The sequence below is a fragment of the Chiloscyllium plagiosum genome, chromosome 20 (assembly GCF_004010195.1).
Source record: "Chiloscyllium plagiosum isolate BGI_BamShark_2017 chromosome 20, ASM401019v2, whole genome shotgun sequence".
Classification (NCBI taxonomy): Eukaryota; Metazoa; Chordata; class Chondrichthyes; order Orectolobiformes; family Hemiscylliidae; genus Chiloscyllium; species Chiloscyllium plagiosum.
In genome coordinates, this window is record NC_057729.1 from 50,086,318 (window position 1) to 50,108,271 (window position 21,954).

The following is a 21,954-nucleotide window of genomic DNA, read 5'->3' on the forward strand; positions in this document are numbered from 1 at the left end:
GAGGGAGAGAGGGAGTGGGGGAGGGGGAGGGAGAGGGAGAGGGAGAAGGAGACGGAGAGAGCACGGCCCTCCATGCTGTGAGATCGTGGCATTTCCAGCTGCACCACAGAATGGCTTTGGCTTTAAAAACCGATCCTGAGGGTAACATTGACTCTTTGCTCTAAGAGGAGCAGGGCACTGAAATCCTCATGTCTGGGGAACTTTGTACCAAAAAGTACCTTTCACAATCTCAGAATGACCCGAAGTGCTTTAGGCGAATTAAGTGCTTAGAAATCTGGTCACTGCTATACTGTAGGAAACGCAGCAGTGAATGTAGATGCAGCTCCCACAAACAGCAATGTAACAATGACCAAATAATATCCAAGCACTCTCGATAAACCGGCAAAAATGTATACACTGAAATACTGCAAGTTTACTGTATTATCACAATCTCCAAGTAGGCAGTTGAGGGCGAGACTGAGAAGGCTCTCTGATTGCAAGTTTTATTTAAGAAAAAGTTGCATTATTATTGAAGCGATTTTTGCTGTAAATGAAGTCTAACAGTGATGTGTATGCACCCCATACATTACATTTCCATTACTTACTGTGTGATTTTACATCATGTGCATCTCTTGATCAAGTGGAATATTTGAGCAGCCAGCTCACCCCTGGTCCCATTGATGACAGATCATAAAACGGTTTACTGTATTTTGCAACACTGACTGGCTGGGACCGTGTAGAGAATGCCCTTACATTTCTTTGAGATAATACAGGAGCATCTTATCTCTCTCTGAGAGTCTGAGATTGATGCCTCAATTGAAAAATGGCACCAGTGAGATTGTAGCACCCCCCAAGCTCTGCATTTACCCAGCAGTCAGCTAAACCACTCGGTACATAGTCTGTGTGTTAGGGTTGGAGGTGAGGCAGCTAGAAATGGCTGCAAGCTTTGTTCATCACGGACAATAGAATTGATCCAGGGTTCCAGAGGGTGACTACTGTCTAGTACGTGTGCACACGTGTGGGCCTGGAGTTGGGGAGAGATTGGAAGGATCTTATTGACATTTTCCCACAGTGAGGCACGGCCCAGTTAATCACGGCCAACACTCAGAGGGGACCAGAGAGAGGGGCGAGGGGCAGGAACACAGCAGGTACAACATGGGGAAAAAAAACGTTAAAATCCCAAAAGAACTGTGGATGCTGTAAATCAGGAACAAAAACAGAAGTTGCTGGAAAAATCAGAGTCAAGATTAGAGTGGTGCTGGAAAAGCACAGCAGGTCAGTCAGCATTTGAGCAGGAAAATCGACGTTTCGGGCAGGAGCCCTTCACCTGGAAAAAAATGAGAGCTAACATTTCGGATCCGGTGACCTTTCCTCAGTAGGACCCGAAACGCTAACTCTGACTTCTCTTCAGGGGCGCTGCCAGACCTGCTGAGCTTTTCCGTTTTGGTTTGTGGGAAAAATGTTACTTTGATATCTGAACCCCCCCCCCCCCGCAGAACGTGGCAGTAAAGCACATAAATATGAAATATTACTTTTTTTGTGAGCCCCACATTGGAATGAAACGACTGTTTAGGACAACGTGTCACTTGACAAGACAGAATGCAGTAAGGTCACGTACTTTTCATGTCATGAGCAGGGTCGGTGTGCCGATAGATGTACCCTTCCAGGTAAGACTGGAACTTGGGCGATGGAGAAAAGAAGGCTAGGCAGATGGCCATGAGTTCCCAGCCGTACGCCAGGCTTTGGTAGCACAGATTGTCCGTGGTTTGCCTGCACAGCTGGATATAAAGCTCATCGCGGATCCCCTGCGTTGTCCAGCACTTGGTGACAATCACCAGGGCGATGGGGACCCTCTCCATCCGGGTTTGCCGGTCACCCATGTACATCTGCACCAGCTTGAAGAGTTCGCAGGCGTCTTTTTTGATGGTGCGGTCGTTGGTGACCAGCATTGGCTTCTTGATGGAGCCTCCGACCCAGGACAGCATGTTGGCGATGGACAGCCTGCGTCTGAAGATACCCCGAGTGTGCATGTTGAGGTGCTTGGCCGCCCAGTCTTCCATGCTCTTCTCTGGCAGGGGCTTGCGGAGCGTGGTGTAAGGAAAATGGTAGCCCACGTTGCACGTCTGCCCTCCTGGGTCGAGTTGTGAGCTGCTGCCAATGTTCTGGGACTAAGGGTGGGTGGGTGGGTTGAGGAAAGGAAAACAAGTGTTAGATTGTGCTTTTGTCAACAACCGGGAATCAGATCCAGTCGCATGTTCTGACCACACCACTCCAAAATCCTGAGGCTTAATTAACCGAACTAGAATGAGTTCATCACTGGTTACCATCAACTGGAATTGGGAATACAGGAATACACCATTTTGCCCATTTCAGCTCAATTTCAACTAAACTGTGCCGCAACTCCTTGCAACCATCTTGGTCTTGAAACCCTTTCAAACAAACATCATTCCCAGCTCGGAAAGATCTGACATGTGCCCAACATCCACAGACTTTAGGAGGAGAGATTTCCAGATTTCTACCGGAGTTGGGTGACTGCGTGTCGATGTATACAGGTGGTGGAGGGCCTTATGTTTCCCTATTTTCTTTCCTGAGCTGTTTATGTTTTGGCTCTATCTTCACTCATGGCTCAAAAGACAGAGCTGCAGTTGAGGTTTTGCCTGTGTACTCGTGCTGTAAATGCAGGAATTTGTTTACCCCCAGCATCCTTGTGTTTACCCCCAGCAATCTGGTATCCTTGTGTTTGAGCCCTATCAGTGCAAGCTGAAACATTTTAGCAAAATGTCTCTCTGTTCATCAATATTCAAACTCTGTCATGGCAAACATGCTTCCCTCCCCACCAGAGTTAGCAGTTTCTCTTTATTTCAACCTCCCAAAGTCTTTTAACTACAGGAAGGGGCAGTGTTATCTGGATAAATAGGTGTCAGTAAACAAAGGTGGTCAGCTTTCTGGGGGGAGTTCGGTGACTTTATTCGAGACAGAGCCGACCCTCACACACCAGGAAAGGCCCACGTTTTAATTTAATTGAAAGCTGGGAATTCAGACAAGGTGTCAGTAAGGATTTTCTAATTCATCCCCAAGGCTGGGAGTGTAACAGTGACGAGGGTTTTTTTTAAGATTAGATTCCCTACAATGTGGAAACAGGCCCTTCGGCCCAACCAGTCCACACTGACCCTCCAAAGAGTAACCCACCCAGACCTATATCCCTCTGACTAATCCACCTAACACTAGGGGCAATTTAGCATGGCCAATTCACCTGGCCTGCACATCTTTGGACTGTGGGAGGAAAACCGGAGCAAACCCACGCAGACACGGGGAGAATGTGCAAACTCCACACAGACAGTCACCCGAGGCTGGAATCGAACCTGGGACCCTGGTGCTGTGAGGCAGCAGTGCTAATCACTGAGCCACCGTGCTACCCTTTTCTCTGGTGGATGACTGTGTGTGACTATCAGACACGGACAGCATCAAGCTCAAATGGTATGATCCAATCATAGAATCCTACAATGCAGATTGAGGTCATTTGGTTCACGGGGTCTGCATTGACCCCCCCAGACAGCATCCCAACCAGACCCAGCAACCCCCACCCTAACCCATTTACCATGGTTAACCCACCTAATCTACCCATCTCTGGACTGCAGGAGGAAGCCCACACAGACACAGGGAGAATGTGCAAACTCCACACGGACAGTCGCCAGAGGCTGGAATTGAACCTGGGTCCCAGGTGCTGTGGAGCAGCAGTGCTAACACTCAGCCACTGTGCCATGCATTCCTCCCTGTCAAAATACCCTGTCAAAATAATCAAGCTATCAGTCACAGTCACGTGGGTGAGGTTACAGTGCGTCAACAATATTTGTGGAAATTGACCCATCCTTGGATTTTGTTGTCTGCAGAGGTGACTACTTCCAAAGTATTTCATTGGCTGTAAGGTGTTTGGGGACAGCTAGTGGTCCTGAAAGGTGCTATCTCAATGCGAGTCTCTCTTCAATAAAGGAGATGGGGACAGGAGAGAAAATAATCGCACGTTCAACGATCTTGATCACTCCTGACGTTAAACATGAGCAAAAAGAAATGACTCATTCATTCGGAAAATGGCACTGCGTGGGGACATTAGAATAGAAAGTATTTGTGGAAATTGACCCAGCCTTGGATTTACACAGAGCCTTTCACAAGCTCTGGACATCTCAAGGAGCTTTGCAATCAATGAATTACAGTCATGCTACTACGTAGGGAATTGAAATCAAAAGAGAAAATGCTGGAAAATCTCAGCAGGTCTGGCAGCATCTGTGAGGAGAGAAAAGAGCTGACGTTTCGAGTCTAACTGACCCTTTGTCAAAGCTAAAAAAAGGGAGAAATGCACTGTCATTATCGTCTCTTTATTGCTACCTTTGCTTCTGGAGTCATGACTCCCCTTCTCTCAGCCCAGTATAAATACCTCCCTATTTCTCCCTTCTTTAAGCTTTGACAAGGGTCAGTTAGACTCGAAACGTCAGCTCTTTTCTCTCCTCACAGATGCTGCCAGACCTGCTGAGATTTTCCAGCATTTTCTCTTTTGGTTTCAGATTCCAGCATCCGCAGTGATTTGCTTTTATTTGGGAAATTGAAATGTTTGACGCTTCTGCAAGCTAATGGTAATGGGAGGGTTGGGGGTGGTGGCAAGGTAGCTGGGAAGGTGATAGGTAGATGCAGGTAGGGGCTGATAGTGTTAGGTCAGAGGGGAGGGTGAAGTGGATAGGTGGGAATGAAGATTGACAGGGAGGACAGGTCAAGAGGGCGGTGCTGAGTTGGAGGGTTGGATCTGGGATGAAGTGGGGGGAGGGGATGAGGAAACTGGTGAAGTTGATGTTGATCCCATGTGGTTGGATGTTCCCGAGGCCTCGTCTCCCTAATAGCTGTACAGTAAGCTCCCACGAACAGCAACATGATATTGACCAGATAATCTGTTTTATTTTTAGTGAGAGAGATAAACATTGGCCAGGATACCAAAGGAAAAAAAGTCCCTGGTTCTCTTCAGAGTCATACAGGCATCCAGCATGCAAACAGACTCTTTAGTCCAATTAGTCCAAGTAATCAGGTTTCCTGAACTAAGGTAGTCAGATTTGCCTGGATTTGGCCCATATCCCTCTAAACCTTTCCTATTTGTAGAGTATTGTCACCAGATTCTTCACGTCCACCTCATCATCAAGTCAACACTCCTGGCTTACGATATAGAAGACACTAATTCTAATCCCTTTCCCCTTCTCGCTCCTCTGTATCCTTAGCTGCTCTCGAAGCAGCTAGCCTTTTAAAAGGGAAATGTCAGGCTCTGACAGAGAATTGCATTCTCTTAGCCACTCATGGTGCAAGGACTTGCTTTCCTTCCGCTAACTTCCTCTGGAAACCTTCCTACCATGAGTGAACTTTGTCTCTCCCAGACTCCCCTGAAGAGAAACAAAAACCAGTGACTAAGGTTAAAGGCGTCCTAATTAACAGACCACAAACAGAGCACAGCAAAAGAATTTAAAACCGCATTTGCTTTCAATCTGATTCAGTTCCCACTAACCCCTTCATTTTGATTTTGATGGGGTTTTACAACATTTATTTTTTGAGACAGTCACATTTTCTCTGGAATTTAATATTTCTGCTCATCCACTCACTGCTGTCCCTATTAGTGCTGGGCTTTTAAACCAACTGATTGCACAGTGAACCATCTGATTCTCCTGTTTTCCTAACTGGCTTTTTGCGAGACCTTCAGAACACTATCACCGGAGACTCTCAAGAGTCATACAGCACGGAGACAGACCCTTCGGTCCAACCAGTCCATGCTGACCATAATCCCAAGCTAAACCACCCCCACCTGCCCGTTCTTGGTCCAGATCCTTCCAAACCTTTCCCATTCATGTCCTTGGAAGAAAGTGAGGATTGCAGATGCTAGAGATCAGAGTCAAAGAGTGTGTTGCTGGAAAAGCACAGCCGGTCAGGCAGCATCTGAGGAGCAGGAGGATCGACGTTTTGAGCATAAGCTCTTCATCACCACTGCATTCACCACTTCGCCTGGAGGTTCATTCCACACACGAACCACTAAGTCAAAAATCTGCCCATGTCTTCTTTTAAAATCTTTCTCTTCTCACACTGAAAGCATGCCCCAAGTCTTGAGATCCCTCACCTTAGGGAAAAGACATCTGGCATTCACTTTATCAATGCTCCTCATGATTTTACAAACCTCGAGAAAGTCATCCCTCAACCTCCTACGCTCCAGTGAAAGAAGTCCCAGCCCCTTATAGAGGTTTATAAAATCACGAGGGGCATGGATATGGTAAATAGGCACGGTCTTTTCCCTGGAGTGGGGGAGTCCAGAACTAGAGGGCATAGGTTTAGGGTGAGAGGGGAAAGATATAAAAGAGACCTACAGGGCAACCTTTTCACGCAAAGGGTGGTGGATGTATGGAATGAACTGAAGAATTACAGCATTTAAAAGGCATCTGGATGGGTATATGAATAGGAAGGGTTTGGAGGGATATGGGCTAACTGCTAGCAAATGGGACTAGATTAACTTAGGTATATCTGGTCGGCATGGACGAGTTGGACTGACGGGTCTATTTCCGTGCTGTACATCTCTATGACTCTATCCAGCCCCTCCTTAAAACTCAAACCATCCATTCCCAGCAACATTCTGGTAAGTCTCTTCCAAACCCTTTCCTGTTTAATAATATCCTTAGTATTTGGAAGATGCCATTCTAGGTGTGATGGAGGAACAAAGGGATCTCAAAAGAATGAATCACAAAGAATTGAGGAAAAGATATGTATGACGGGGTGACCACATTGACTATAACACCACATTTGGTGGTTGCCTGACAGGTTCGGTTAGTAAAGACAGTGACCTTCACAGGCCTGGAGCTCCAGGAGGTTTTGATTCTCTGTCTGGACTGATTGATTTGGCCTCAGTTGGAATCTTACAAGTGATCTCAAGGTCCATTGGCTGAAGTAAGGCAGGGGGAGGGGGGGAATTGGAATAAAAACACAGGCAATCCTCCTGCTCTCAATGACTCACAATGACCCCGTCTTGCAAATACAGATTTATGGGAATCAGGCGAAGACAAGATGGAACTCAGCTGCAATTCGCTCTTCAGTCTAACTGCCTGCCAAATCCCACTGCTTAGACCGCGGGGGAGAAATGGTTGCTTGCAATGAGGCATTGACAGTCCTTTGGTGCTGTGCAAGTGCAGGAAGTATAGGGGTGAGAGAGACAGAAATTACAGACGACTGAGCAATGCAGTGGGTCAAGTCAGGACGTGGGATAATTCCCAGGGATTACATAGGGGGCACGGCACAGGAACAGGTCACTTATACCAATTAGTCAGTGTTTTGAGGGGAACTTTCCTCATTTCAATCTATTGCTGTAATGTTCTGCTCCATTCTCTGCTGTACATTGCTTCCTTTAACCGACACGATTTGGTTTAACCCCTCCATGTGGCCTTCTCACTGCTCGTTGGGTGAAGACCTTTCTTGTGAAATCTCTATCGGATTTCTTGGACACACCATCTCCAGTTACACTCTGTCCCACAAGAGGAAACATTCCTTCTATCAAGACTTTTCACAATTTCAAAGCCTTTTGAGGTCACCCACCATCCCCTCCCCCAGTCTGTTTCATTCAAGCAAAAAGTGACATAGAAAAGTTAAACTCTTCTTGACACAGATACCCTTGTATTTCTGGTATTGCTTCTGTAAATTTTCTCTGCACCCTCTCAGGTGCCTCTAAGTCTTTCCTGATGAAGGGCTTTTGCCTGAAACATCGACTCTCCTGCTCCTCAGATGCTGCCTGACCTGCTGTGCTTTTCCAGCACCACACTCTCGACTCTAACCTCCAGCATCTGCAGTCCTCACTTTCGCCTCTTCCAAAATATGGCAATCAGCACACAGCATTTAAATGCGGTTTAACCAAGGCTCGTTACAGGTTTAGCACAAACCTCTTACTCTTCAATTATATCTCCCGAGATGTAACATGTGGGGACTTGGTTTATGTTTTCCGTGGTAACCTTTTCCTCAGCCTTCGGTGATTTATACTCTTGAGATCCCACCTAGAATGGCATCTTCCAAACACTAAGTCAATTCCCTTTTTATTCCACTGAAATCTATTCATGTTCATCTGTGCTTAAATTTCATTTCTCAACAAATTTCCTGCAAAGGATTCGTGAAGCAAAGGAGAAATTGGGTATCATCCAAATTCCCAAAATTACATATGAGCCATTTAAACAAAGGGACTGGCAAGTCTGGAAGGTGGATGGTGCAACACGGTGGCTCAGTGGTTAGCACGGCTGCCTCACAGCGCCAGGGGCCCAGGTTCGATTCCCGCCTCAGGTGACTGTCTGTGTGGAGTTTGCACGTTCTCCCAGTGTCTGCGTGGGTTTCCTCCGGGTGCTCCGGTTTCCTCCCACAGTCCAAAGATGTGCAGGTCAGGGTGGATTGGCCATACTTGAAAAATGCCCATAGTGTCAAGGGATGTGCAAGCTAGGATTGGCCATGGGAAATACAGGGTTACAGGGATGGGGTTGGGACTGGGTAGGATGTTCTTTGGAAGGTCGGTGTGTGCTCAATGAGCTGAATGGCCTGTTTCCACAAGGTAGGGACTCTATGTATGAAGATGCAGAACAGCAGTAGGATCCTGTGAACTATGACCAGCATTTTGGTTTTATCAAGGAAATGAAACATGCCAACAGTGTTGCAAAAAAAGTTGTGGGTGGCACAGTGGCTAGCACTGCTGCCTCACAGTGCCAGAGACCCGGGTTCGATTCCCGCCTCGGGATTCTCCCCGTGTCTGCGTGGGTTTCCTCCGGGTGCTCCGGTTTCCTCCCACAGTCCAAAATTGTGCAGGTTAGGTGAATTGGCCATGGGAAATTGCCCATAATGTTAGGTGAAGGGGGGTAAATGTAGGGGAACGGGTCTGGGTGGGTTGCTCTTCGGAGGGTCGGTGTGGACTTGTTGGGACTTGTTTCCACACTAAGTAATCTAATCTAAAAAATCAGGAATGAGAGTGCAAACACTTACAAACAGGTCATCTTATCCAAGGTTGAATCATTAAAATTCTGAGAAACGAATTCAAAGCCTGCTATTACCTTCTCACATTCTCTTTAACCATCTCGGCTTTTAGTTATTCATTAGAAACAGAGAAATAAAAGCATGAATAGTGGTGTTGTACAATGGCTCAATCTGACTCTGGGTTGCCATGGTAACGTACTTTTTCCACACACGTTGTGCTCTGGGTGCTAATGGTACAAACTCCAGCTCTTCGCTCACCATATTGCTGACCAGGAATGTCTCCGGCCATTCACGCCCCCTGTGGGGGGGGGGGTGTCGGAAGGATTTACAGAATGTTACTGCCACATTGGTCATGGACTTTTGGTCAAACCACATTTAGAGCATTGAGAGCAATTTTGGGCCCCATACATACCTCAGGAAGGATGCAATGACCCTCCAGGGGAGGTTCACAAGAATAATCCCGGAATGAAAGGCTTAACATATGAGGAATGTTTGAGGACTCTGAGACCATCATTGATGGAGTTTAGAAGGATGAGGGGCAGCGGACTGAAACTTACAGAATACTGAACGGTCTGGACAGAGTGGATTGTTAGGAAGATGTTCCATTGGTAGGAGAGACGAGGATCCGAAGGCACAGCCTTAGAGTAAAAGGAAGACGCTTTAGAACTGAGGTAAGGAGAGACTACTTTAGCCAGAGAGTGGGGATTCTATGGAATTCATTATGACAGAGGCTGCAAAGGCCAGGTCATTGAGTACATTTAAAACAGAGATGGATAAGTTCTTGATTGCCAAGGGGATCAAAGGTTATGGGGAGAAAGCGGGAAAATGGGGTTAAAAACCTATCAGCCACGATTGAATGCTGGTGGGCCGAATGGCAGATTCGATGGGCCGAATGGCCTAATTTCTGCTCCTATGTCTTACAGTTATCAATTCACATTCCCTGGCCACTAAGTTCTGAAATGGGACTCGAACCCAGAGCTTCGGACTTAGAGGTTCAGGGGCAACACTACCCACTGTGCCACTCAAAGCACGGATATGGGCATTCAATCCATATATACAGTCGAAAACGAAAGGAAAATATTGGATGCTGGAAATCTGAGATGGAATAGAAAATACTGGAAATACTCAGCAGGTCAGGCAGCATCTGCAGAGAGAGCAACAGCATTAATGTCTCAGGCCCACAACCTTTCTGATGGTCTTCAAGTCTGATGAAAATTCTTGGAGTGTTCCCTCTCCAGAGACGCTGCCTGACCTGATGAGCATTTCCAGCTTTTATTGCAGGTCACTGGGGTCAAGGGTCACACAGTTCAGGTTTTAGCTTGATGTCCAGACAGCAGCAACCAGTTCAGGGTCTCTGGAATATGTCGTGATTTACAGCACAGGTAATGAATGAGTGTGGTACCCATGAGTATACAGTTAGCCAAATCGTTTGAGGTAGTTTACCGAACATGTATTGGAAACATGTAGAATTATCTGTTGAGAAGTTATATTGCCGACAGCAAGGACCATCCATTCCTCCACACCCTCAAAAGCCCTTGGTATGTGTTGAAAAACCGCCTCATCTAAAGGTGTTTTATAATCCACCTGTTCAGAGATGACAGAACATCGAGAGATGAGACAGTTCTTCAGTCCATTACCCCTAAGAGGTCAGAGGATGCAAAGAAATGAACAGTTTAATTACAGACCATAACATTTCACGGTAATGTGGTGAGAAACAGTATTACGCAAACTCTGCTGGGACACGAACCCTGACCTCCTGGCCCAGAGGATGGGACACTACCACTGTACCAGAAGACCCCTTAATCGCCTCATCATTGTAACCAGCAGGTAGCTCCTTTGCTTCCATGGCAGAAACATCAGTATCTCCAAGTTCTTTGTGAGAGCTTAATTTCAGTTCCAACAACCTCTGGTGAGATCCCAGGTGTACATTTGGTTCTGGCAACCACACCTCGGTAAGGATATACTGCCCCTGGAGGTTTTCCTGTGCACTTTCCCCAGACTGGGCAGCAGTGCCAAGGGGTTACAGTAAGTAAGGCTGGACTGCAGAAGCAGAGTGCTCTTTTACTGCCACCCGAGGTAGTGATGGAGCCAACTTTGCATTAAAAAAAAATCCATTTCTGGGATGTGGGCAGCAGTGGCCTGATCAATACTTAATGCCCATCTCTATGGCCCATTGTTAGGAGTTAAGCTCTTTACTGTGGGTCTCAAGTTACATGTAGGCCAGACTAGCTCACTACTCTGGTATCCCTCTCTTAGAAACATAGAAAATAGGAGCAGGAACTAGACCATTAGTGAACCAAATGGCTTTTTTTTCCCTTACAACTGATAAGTCTTAATTCCTTATTTGTTACTGGATTAAAATTCCACCACGGCAGGATTCCAGCCCAGGTCCCAGAACATGATTGGCAGTAGAAACTGCAGCAGGACCTTGATCAGCTGGGCAAGTGGGTCAAGAAATGGCAAATAGGGTTTAATACAGATAATGTGAGGGGTTACATTTTGAAAAGTCAAATCAAGGTAGGAGTTTCATGGTGAATGGTAGGGTGGAACAGAGCGACCTTGGAGTTCAGGTGCACGGTTATCTGAAAATGGAGTCAAAGATCGACAGGGTGGTGAAGAAGGCTTTTGGCACACAGGCCTTCATCAGTCAGGGCACTGAGTGTAGCAGTTGGGAAGTTATGTTGCAGTTGTACAGGGCGTTGGTGACGCTGCACTTAGAGTACTGTGTTCCGTTCTGGTCACCTTGTTATAGGAAGGACGTTATTAAACCGGAAAGAGTGCAGAAAAAATTTCCAAGGATGTTGCCAGGACTCGAGGGTCTGAGTTATCGGGAGAGGTTAGAGCACAGGACATGGAGGAGGACCTTGATTAGATTCGATTCCCTACAGTATGGAAACAGGCCCTTCGACCCAACAAGTCCACACCAACCCTCCGAAGAGCAACCCACCCAGACCCGTTCCCCTACATTTACTCCTGACTAATGCACCTATCACTACGGGCAATTTAGCATGGCCAATTCACCTGACCTGCACATCTTTGGACTATGGGAGGAAACCGGAGCACCCGGAGGAAACCCACGCAGACACAAAGAGAATGTGCAAACTCCACATAGCCAGTTCTCCGAGGTGGGAATTGAACCCAGGTCCCTGGTGCTGTGAAGCAGCAGCGCTAACCACTGAGCCACCTTATAGAGGTGTATAAGATCACGAAAGGCATGGCAGGCACTCATGCACTCAGTCCATTTCCCAGGGTTGGGGAATTGAGGACCAGAGAGTATCAGTTTAAGGTTAGAGGGGAAGGAATAAAAGGGAACCTGAGGGGCAACTTATTTTACACAGAAGGTGGTACGCATATGGAATGAGCTCCCAGCGGAAGTGGTTGAGGCGGGTACATTAACAACATTTAAAAGGCATTTGGACAAATCATACATGGATAGGAAAAGTTTAGAAGGAGATGGGCCAAGTGCAGGGAAATGGGGTTAGCCATTTTGGGGTCAGCATGGACCAGTTTGGGCCAAAGGGCCTGTCTCCATGCTGTGGGACTCTATGACTCTCGATGGAGGAGTCTCGTGATAATACCACTAGGCCATCACCTCCATCTCCAACAGTGGCTTGACCCATGCAACACCTTCTCACTGGAAACACATTAAACAACGACCTGCCAACATTACATAAAAAGCAGAGAGTTGGTCGTCCCCTACCTGTGGCTGGTTCCGAACGGGACTCGGCAGAGACAGACTAATCTGACTCGTCAAGCTTCTTTCCAACGAATGGCTGGAAAAGTCCACCTTTTCAAATGTCCTTTTCTGACGGACAACTTCCTGCCGCGTGGACAACTCGCTGTCGACCGAGGCTCGCATGTCCGCCCCCAACTTGTGCAGCGACCGGTTGCTGGCCACAATGTCTTCCTTGGAGCCACGGGCGGCGTACTGCCTGAGGTGACGGCCCTCAGACTGCAGCCGGATCTTGTGGATGTCGGCCAGAATGCAGCTCTCGGCCAAGTCGGCGTTCAGGCTGGACCGGCTCCCCCGGACCCCTGCGGTCGCTGTCCGACCCACCACCGCCCGCATCTCCGCCATCAGCTTCTCATTCAGAACGTTGAGCTCGCTGCTGCTGCCCAGAGAGCCCGGCCTGGCCTGGCCCGCCATCGTCTTCCTCCCTTTCCTCCTCCTGAGGCTGGGCGAGGGGCCGGTGGAGTAGCCCGAGTCCTGGTGGCTGACCACAGAGGTGGGGTACTCCTGAGACTGCACGCTGCTCTGGCGACTGTGCAGCTCGCCACCCTTCACTGAGTTCACATCCAGGGCCTTCCACGGCTGCCTGTTGCTATCCTTGGCCAGGAAAGGGGCCACCGCTGGGAGTCGGCCTGCGCTGTCGCAGTCGGAGGAGGAGGGGGCTGCCTGCTTCAAGGACGGGTCAATGTTCACCATCTGCTTGATGTACTCCCTCCCAGCCGGGCTGTACTCCGTACTGGATGGCTTCCTGGCGTGTCTGGCGACGAGCTGCTGCTGGTAACTGGGGCCCTGGAGCAGCTTGGTCACCTGAGGCCCCCTGTCAGAGGTCTGGCCCGCTCCGGCCCGGTGAGCACCAGATTCGGCACCGGGCCCGCACCCTTGGTCCACCTCCATGGGGGGCTCGTCGTAAATGGGCGACTCGATGGGGGGCTCGTCGTAAATGGGGGCCGAGGAGGCACACTTCGGGGACAGAGGCCTGGCTGGGCCCGGTTGAGCCTTCTGGGAAGCCTGGCACGGGGGGACACTGGTCAAAACGAGGCAGAAGCCGCCGTTCTCTGTCTTCTTCAGATGCAGGGAGGGCTTGGGTTCGAGGGGGCACGCCGCTGTTTTACTGCCCAGCGGGAAACAGCCTGGCTGCTGGGCCTGACCCACGGCCTTGCTTGGCTGGACGGCTCTCTGGCCGGTGACCGGAGGGGAGCTCTGCTGCTGGGTAGAGACGGAGCTCGTTCCGCTGTCGACCTTCACCAGCATCGCTGCCTTGGTGCCTGGGGAAGGCTGCCACGGGGAGTTGGACCTGAGGAAGATGACAAAGGTCACATTTAGCATCACACAATCCACATCGCTGAGCGTTAAAAACACCCCCCCCCGGAACAGAACCTTAAAATCAAAATACACACAGTTAACAATTGTACCGGAGTGCAGCTGATCCAAATCACAAACAGCAACCTGCCAACACCGCACAGGAAGTGAACATCAGACCGTTTGACTAGTGTTGGTTCATTTGAAGCAGTACTCCACATTCAAATGCAAAAAAGATATAAATAGAAACTCTGGAATTAGTAAGTGGCCCAATGCCACTTTGTCCCACCAGCGACACTGAAGATACCGGACCATTCTGACGTGTCGCTTGCTTTCGTGAGTTAACGCGCCATAACCATTATCAAACTGCTTCTTCACTTGCCTATCTATCTCTCCTTAAGAAATAGAAGCTGCTCTCTGCCCCACGACTGCACTTTTAGCTCGACGCTTACAAAGCTGACAATCCCCAGCTTGGGCACGGTGTGTCGGTCATCAGTCTCTGCTGGCTGTTACGTGTGGGAGAAAGAGGAATTTAGTTAACATGCGTTGCAGTAGGCCAGGGTCAAGTCCACACTTGATTGTCTCATCCAAAGCAAGAGGCCTGAAACCATGTGACAGGCTGGGGAGGGAAAGGTCACTTTGCTCCAGGCTACTGGAGCTAAGAGGGAAGACAGCAAATAATTTAACCCTGCAGTTTGTTCAAACAAATGATAAATCCACTACAACTTGCTGTCAGGCTCAGACTCCATAGGGTCTAGTGCATGCTCCACGTTCTGGGAGTATGCACCAATCACCGGCAGCTACTCCTCATTTATCCAGATCACGGGCAGAACCTTGGTGCGACAACAACATTTGTTTATACCCAGGGTACGGAAATGCAGCTAAGTACTTCAAAGGCAAATCATAACAGGTGTCGAGATAAATTCATGGAGGTGTTCAGCACGGGAAACAGACCCTTCAGTCCAACTCATCCATGCCGACCAGATATCCCAATCTAATCTAGTCTCATTTGCCAACACCTGGCCCATATCCCTCTAAAACCTTCCTATTCATATACCCATTCAGGTGCCTTTTAAATGTTGCAATTGTACCAGCCTCCACCACTTCCTCTGGCAGCTCATTCCCCATACATGTACCACCCTCTGTGTGAAATAGTTGCCCCTTAGATCTCTTTTATATCTTTCCCCTCTCACCCTAAACCTATGCCCTCTAATTCTGGACTCCCCCACCCCAGGGAAAAGACCTTGTGTATTTATCCTATCCATGCCCCTCATGATTTTATAAACCTCTATAAGGTCACCCCTCAGGCTCTGACACTCCTGGAAAACAGTCCCAGCCTGTTCAGCCTCTCCCCATAGTTCAAATGCTTTGACCCTGGCAACATTCTTGTAAATCTTTTCTGAACCCTTTCAAGTTAATGAAACAGGTGACCAAAGACATGAGTAAAGGGGTGGGATTGCGGGAGTATCTCAGAGGAAGTGAGGGTTTCAAGTGGAGTCCCTGTGGTGGAATGATTAAAAACCAGGGGGCATAGGAAGATTTAAAAATGACACAAGTGGCAACCTTTTCACACAGAGTGGTTCATATGTGGAATGGACTGCTAGGGGAAGTGGAAGATGCAGGTACAGTTACAACATTGGAAGTACATTTGGACAGGTACATAAATAGGAAAGGTTTAGAGGCATGCGGGGCAAATGCAGGCAAGTGGGGCTAGTTTTGTTTGGGAAACTTGGTCGGAAGGATGTGTTGGACTGAAGGGTCATGACTCTATAAACTGGAGAGGAGCAGGAGGACAGGATGGAAGGAGTGAGGATGTATTATCAGACAGACATTAAAACAGGGCAGAATAAAGATAAAACCAGGGATCACTTTATAAGTTTCAGTAACTATCTTAACTGAGAGTGGCTCATCGTCATTCTTGAGACTGGAAAAACAAATCACCTCAAAATGTCTTCAACTCTATTTTAACAGTCTCAACTCACTGCCACATGCCCAGAATCCACTAATCATTAGACTCTGAATCATTTGCATCTTTGAGACAATACATGTACACCATGGCCTTTAGTTGCCTCACCTGTACTTAGTTGCACCTTTGCACTCTCTCAAATAATATGGTGACCCTCTTCAATTTATTCTCCCTTCCCCTCACTAACAGAGTTGGTCATTATTTAGAAATAAGAAGTTGCCCATTTAAGACAGTGAGAGGATACATTTTTTTCATTCAGAGGGTTGTTAGAAGGTAAGAACCAGGAGCAGGATTAGGCCATCTGGCCCCTTCAAGCCTGCTCCACCATTCAAGAAGATCATGGCTGATCTTTGCATGGCCTCAGCTCCACTTACCCGCCCTCTCACTGTAATCCTTAATTCCATCACTGTTCAAAAATCTATCTTTGCCTTAAAAACATTCAACAAAGTAGCCTCAACTACTTCACTGGGCAGCAAATCCCACAGATTCACAATCCTCTGGGTGAAGAAGTTCCTCCTGAACTCAGTCCTTAATCTGCTCCCCCCTTATTTGGAGGCTATGCTCGCTAGTCCTAGTTTCACCCGCCAATAGACACAATCTCCCTGCTTCTATCTTATCCATTCCCTTCATAATCAGTCTTTGGAACTCCCTTCCTCAAAAGGCAGAATCTTTCCGTATTTGGTTTCAAGGCTGAGGTAGATAGATTCTAGATTACCGCGGTGGGAAACGGAAGATTCAGGGGTACGCAGGAACATTAAGGTGAGGTTAAAATCAGATCAAACATGATCTTACTGAATAGCAGAGCAGGTTTGAAGGGCAGGCTGTGGCCTAGTCTTGTTCCTTGTTCGTATGCCCTTGTACAGTAAATGCTACTCTCATCACACCCTTTATGAAGCACACAAATGTTTCAACTCTCAAACTAACCAGCGATCAGATCTGTACCTGATTGTGTGAAGAATTCTAAGCCTGCACTCTGCAAAAACAGCCCAGACTGGATTGGTGCCAGTAAGAACAGAGAGGCCCATCTACCTCAGTACATTTCACTGCACCGAGTTTGGAACCATGGCAATATTCCCTCCTCCTTGGCCTTGCTCTCACTTCAAGATGATGCCCTCTTGATTTTGATTCTCCCACCACAGCAAATAGTTCCTTAATCACCTCATTGTTACCAACACCTTTATCCAATCATCCCTCAAGTAGTGAAACCAAGCCAAGTCAATGCAGTCATCCTCATGTTTTAACCTTTCAATCATTTCTTGTGTTTCTTCCAAGGAAGTGCACCTTTAACACAGCCAAAAAAGGTCATGTTTTGTCGAAAGCTTTCCATCTCATCAAGACATTTGCGATAATGTCAAGATAAAGGAAACAATGTTTTATTTTGTACAAGAAGAGAGTGCTGATTTGTTGGCAAGTGGACTCTTGATTCATAGAGGTGTTACCATGAAGGTAGCTCCAGTTATTTGATGATTGATAGTTAATTGCCAAGCTCTGTTTAAATTTAAACCAGGCAGCTTCACTCTGATTGATGATAGAATACTTCTCAGGATGAGCCACAGAATGGCTGTTGCTGTACATTCGTTTTGTCTGCAAAGAACAGAGCCCTCTGTGTTGATAAACACAGTTTCCAATGCGTGCAAATGGCTCCTGTTCGAAGTCTGATAGACAATCTTAAATTGGCTGTTTGCTTCATCCAAGTTATTATCACATGGTGAACAATATGGCCAACTGCTCTCCCCAGGACAAGAAACTACAGAGAGTCATGGACACAGTCCATCACGCAAACCAGCCTTCCATCCATTGGCTCCATCTACACCTCCCGCTGTCTCGGGAGAGCAACCAATATAATCAAATACCCCTCCCACCCTGGCTATACTCTCTTCCAACCTCTTCCATTGGGCAGGAGATATAAAAGGCTGAATGCACGTTCGAACAGGTTCAAGAGCAACTCCTTCCCCGCTGTTATCAGACTTTAAAATAGATCTCTCAAATGTTAATTCTGATCTCTCTCTCTGCACCTCCTCTGCGGCTGTAACACTGCATTCTGCACTCTGTTCTACTACCCTGATGCACTTTAAATGATATGATCTGCCTTTACAGCATGCAAAACAACACTTTTCACTGTATACCGGTACATATAACAACAATAAATCAAATCAAATCAGCTGTTGAAGTCCCTGTGCAGATTTCTAGCAAACACTATTTGTACTATTCTTCCAATCAGACACATTCCTTTCATCCTTGCTCTGTCTCTCTCCTGACTATCCACGTCACAAGGTGGAGCAAGGCAGCCATTATTGGATGCTTTAAAGACATAATTAATGCAATACTCAGTGCAGGAATATTCTATATTGTAGTTAACTCTTTTTACAAGTACTTGTTCCAAAGACTCAGATTGGCAACAATTTGAGTTTTCAATCAACACTCTCAACACATGGTAAAACGTGATATGGACAGGTCACACTGCATTCCACTAGCTGCCAACTCACATTCTATCAGCTGCTTAGTGAGTTTGGATGCTCCCAAAGGGATCTCATTCTTCCAACCCTAAACTAAAAGCAAATACCAAATACTTTCCATTACAAAACAAGGAGCAGAATTGCAAGTTACCAAAACCAAAAACGTAATAAACCCAAAGCTGTTCAAAATGTCATCAAAACCACAGCGATCAAAGCTGGAGTGGTCTCCTCACGAAAGGCCATAATCAATGAGGTGGGTCAAACAAAAAAAAATCCCTTCGCAAAAGCGTCCATTTCCTGTGTGTGCAACTGGGAGCTGTGTAGAGTATTAAACGCTTTCATATCTTGGTGCGTGTCTCTCCAAGGGCAAAGTGCACAGACTCTCACACACTTTTCCCAGGAGCCCTGCATTTAAGAGCGGTGTCGTTTTATTTTTGTTCCACCCATTCCGGTCCCCTGACTGTGAGACTGAGATTAACCAGGGAAGTACTGTAACAGTTGAATAATTGCAATGGGCAATGTTTGGAAGATTTCTGCATTTCCGTTCTGTCATCAACAGTTCCGAAACTGAAAACAGTGAAGCTGCAGTCAAAAGCCTGGATGGGACAAGAACTCACTTTACATGACATGGTCTTTTGTCCATCCCCCCCTCTACTGCTGGGCCTGGGTGGAAGAGTAAGTCCTATGTTGGCAATGACCTGTCCAGCAAGTTCTACAGGACCCTGCCTACAAAATCAGGATGCCAATTTCCACTCCACAGCGGAGACTCCCATTCTCAGCGCTGACTCCCAATCCAAACCCAGCTCCCAGCCACCCCCCCCCTCCCCATCTGCCACGTCAGGGCAAACATCAGAAACCATGCATGGCCACTCCAGACTGACTGTGGTTGGCTGGGCACACAATGGGCTATTAAAATGGCATGGGTGCAAGGGATGCTGGTGAATTCAGGGATATCTGCTGAGTAGCAGCTTGTTCCAGGAATGTGCTGAGCGGTAAGATGGGGCAGAATCAGACAAAGGGGTCCACACAAGAGGGGCATGGTAGGCAATTCATGAGGTGGGTTTGGTAAGGTACGATGAGAGAACTCTTTGAACCTCACGACAAGAGTCAGGTCAGCGCTACTCACATTTAGCTAAAAGAACCGTAAAGCAGAGCCAGTGGTAGATGCAAGTCCAGTTTCAACATTTCTAAGACATTTGGACAGATACACAAATAGGAAGGTTTTAGAGGATTATGGACCTAATGCAGGCAAAGGGGACTAGTTTAGTTTGGGAAACTTAGTCAGCAAGGAGGAATTGGACCGAAGGATCTGTTTTCTTGTTGTATGTCTCTGACTCAGCCCACTGAGCACTCCCAGAACATTTTTGTTGCGGTCACATATAAATTATATTTGAAGGAGCTGGGATATACACTTTGCTTTTTGAAAAAAAATCTCTTTATTTGAATTGCCAAGGAGAGGCGATGATCTAGTCATATTATTGTCGGACTGTTAATCCAGAGACCCAGGTTATGTACTGGGGATCCAGGTTCGATTCCTGCCACGGCAGATGGTGGAATTTGAATTCAATAAATATCTGGAATTAAGAAACTAGTGGTGACCATGAATCCATTGTTGATTGTCAGAAAGCCCCATCTGGTTCACTAATGTCCTTTAGGGAAGGAAATCAGCCATCCTTACCTGGCCTATATGTGACTGCAATGTGGTTGACTCTTAACTGCCCTCTGGGTAATTTCAGATGGGCAAGAAATGCTGGCCCAGCCAGCAACACCCTCATCTCGGGAATAAATAGATTTTTAAAAATTTCTAATTGTATCTGAACCCTGGATGGATTAAATCTGCAGCTCTGGCATAGGCTGTGAGTGGGGATTATGTCTGAATATTCTACAGCCAAGGCTCAGAGCGTGGACATGCGGATTGGTGCAAACTCCAATAGACCACTGGTTTGGGGCGACGGGTGGGAAGAGGAGGAAAAGAAGACGGGGGGGATTGAAGAGCACAGTGAACGAGGTGAGAGTTAGGGGCAGGGGTGACCATGCTGAACTCTGACCAGCGGATGCCTCACACCAACTGTTTCGAAGCTTTAAGAGAAACAGCTGAGGAATGAGGAACTAATTGATACTCTTCTTCAATTACAGCTGGAAGAATTACAGGAAGCCTTCCAGCAAAACTGGAGTATTGTTAACGTCTAGCACGATAAAATTCGCCGCTCCCCACATCGTCAACTGGGTGAGCAACTACAGAGGAAGATGGGCTTGATCACACCAGTTTATGCTGGAAAATGGCTTTGCTTGCACTTGACCCAAGTGCTCATTCCCTCTGTGCGAGTCTAGACGCCAACTGCTGAGGGAATGAGAAAAGCATCATAGCCCAGTTTAACTCCATTCATGTGCAACAAACACAAACTAAGGCCCTTTCCAGTGAAGATCAAAGGATAAAAGTTTCACTACACAGACTGAAAGCAGAGCGGGTGGGGGATGTTTGGGGTGTGTGTGTGTTTGAGCAAGTTACCTAGAAACACGTTGCCAAGGCTAACTCATCACACAGGTGATCTGGTCAGGGTACAGTCTACAAATTCGCTCACTAGTCCATCCATTACCTTCCCTAACACACTGGAGGAAACTGATCCTTCCTCAGAAATACAGCCGCTCCGATAAAACCGCACACGTTTCCAACACATTGGGATGGAATATTTCCTGGGAAAAAGTGCACAGCATTGGAGGGGGGGAGAGAAGAGGGGGCTGCTGGGACACGATTACCTAACAGGATTGCTACGCAAGTCTGTGACAGAGTGTATCTTGCATTGTCGGCTGGTAAATGAAATCATTTTGTTAGCCCTTGCACCAGAAAGCAACTGTATTCGTGTAATTCCCCCACTTTCACTGATTACATGGATACCCAGCGATCCCAGTACACACACACACACACGCTCTCAAAGAACAAAGAAAATTTACAGCCCAGGAACAGGCCCTTCGGCCCTCCAAGCCTGAGCTGATCCAAATGTACTGTCTAAACCTGTCGGCCAATTCCTAAGTATCTGTGTCCCTCTGCTCCCCACCTACTCGTGCATCTGTCCAGACGCATCTTAAATGAATCTACTGTGCCTGCCTTTACCACCTCTGCTGGCAATGCGTTCCAAACTCCCACCACCCTCTGTGTGAAGTACTTGCCGCGTGTATTCCCCTTAAACTTTCCACCTCTCACTTTGTTATCGTGACCTCTTATTATTGCATCCTTTACCCTGGGAAAAAGCTTGTCTCTATCCATCCTGTCTATACCCTTCATGATTTTGTAAATCTTAATCAGGTCCCCCCTCAATCTCCTTTTTTCTAATGAAAATAAACCTAACCTACTCAACCTGTCTTCATAGCTAGCACCTTCCATACCAGGCAACATCCTCATAAACCTTCTCTGCACCCTCTCCAAAGCGTCCACATCCTTTTGGTAATGTGGCCTCACACACACACACACTCTCTCTCTCTCACACACACACACACACACACGCTCACACACA

General features: G+C 47.2%; 1 protein-coding gene across 6 annotated transcripts in view; it reads right to left on the bottom strand.

Annotated features, from left to right (window-relative positions):
* Nucleotides 1-21,954, bottom strand: part of arhgap46b (Rho GTPase activating protein 46b) — a 203,327-nt gene that overhangs the window by 24,340 nt on the left and 157,033 nt on the right. For all 6 annotated transcript variants that reach the window (XM_043710786.1, XM_043710784.1, XM_043710787.1 and 3 more), the window contains 2 exons: nt 12,692-14,015; nt 1,598-2,147 (listed from right to left, as the gene is read on the bottom strand). In XM_043710786.1, coding sequence (XP_043566721.1) covers nt 1,598-2,147; nt 12,692-14,015 — 1,874 coding nt within the window. The remainder of the gene's footprint in view (nt 1-1,597; nt 2,148-12,691; nt 14,016-21,954) is intronic.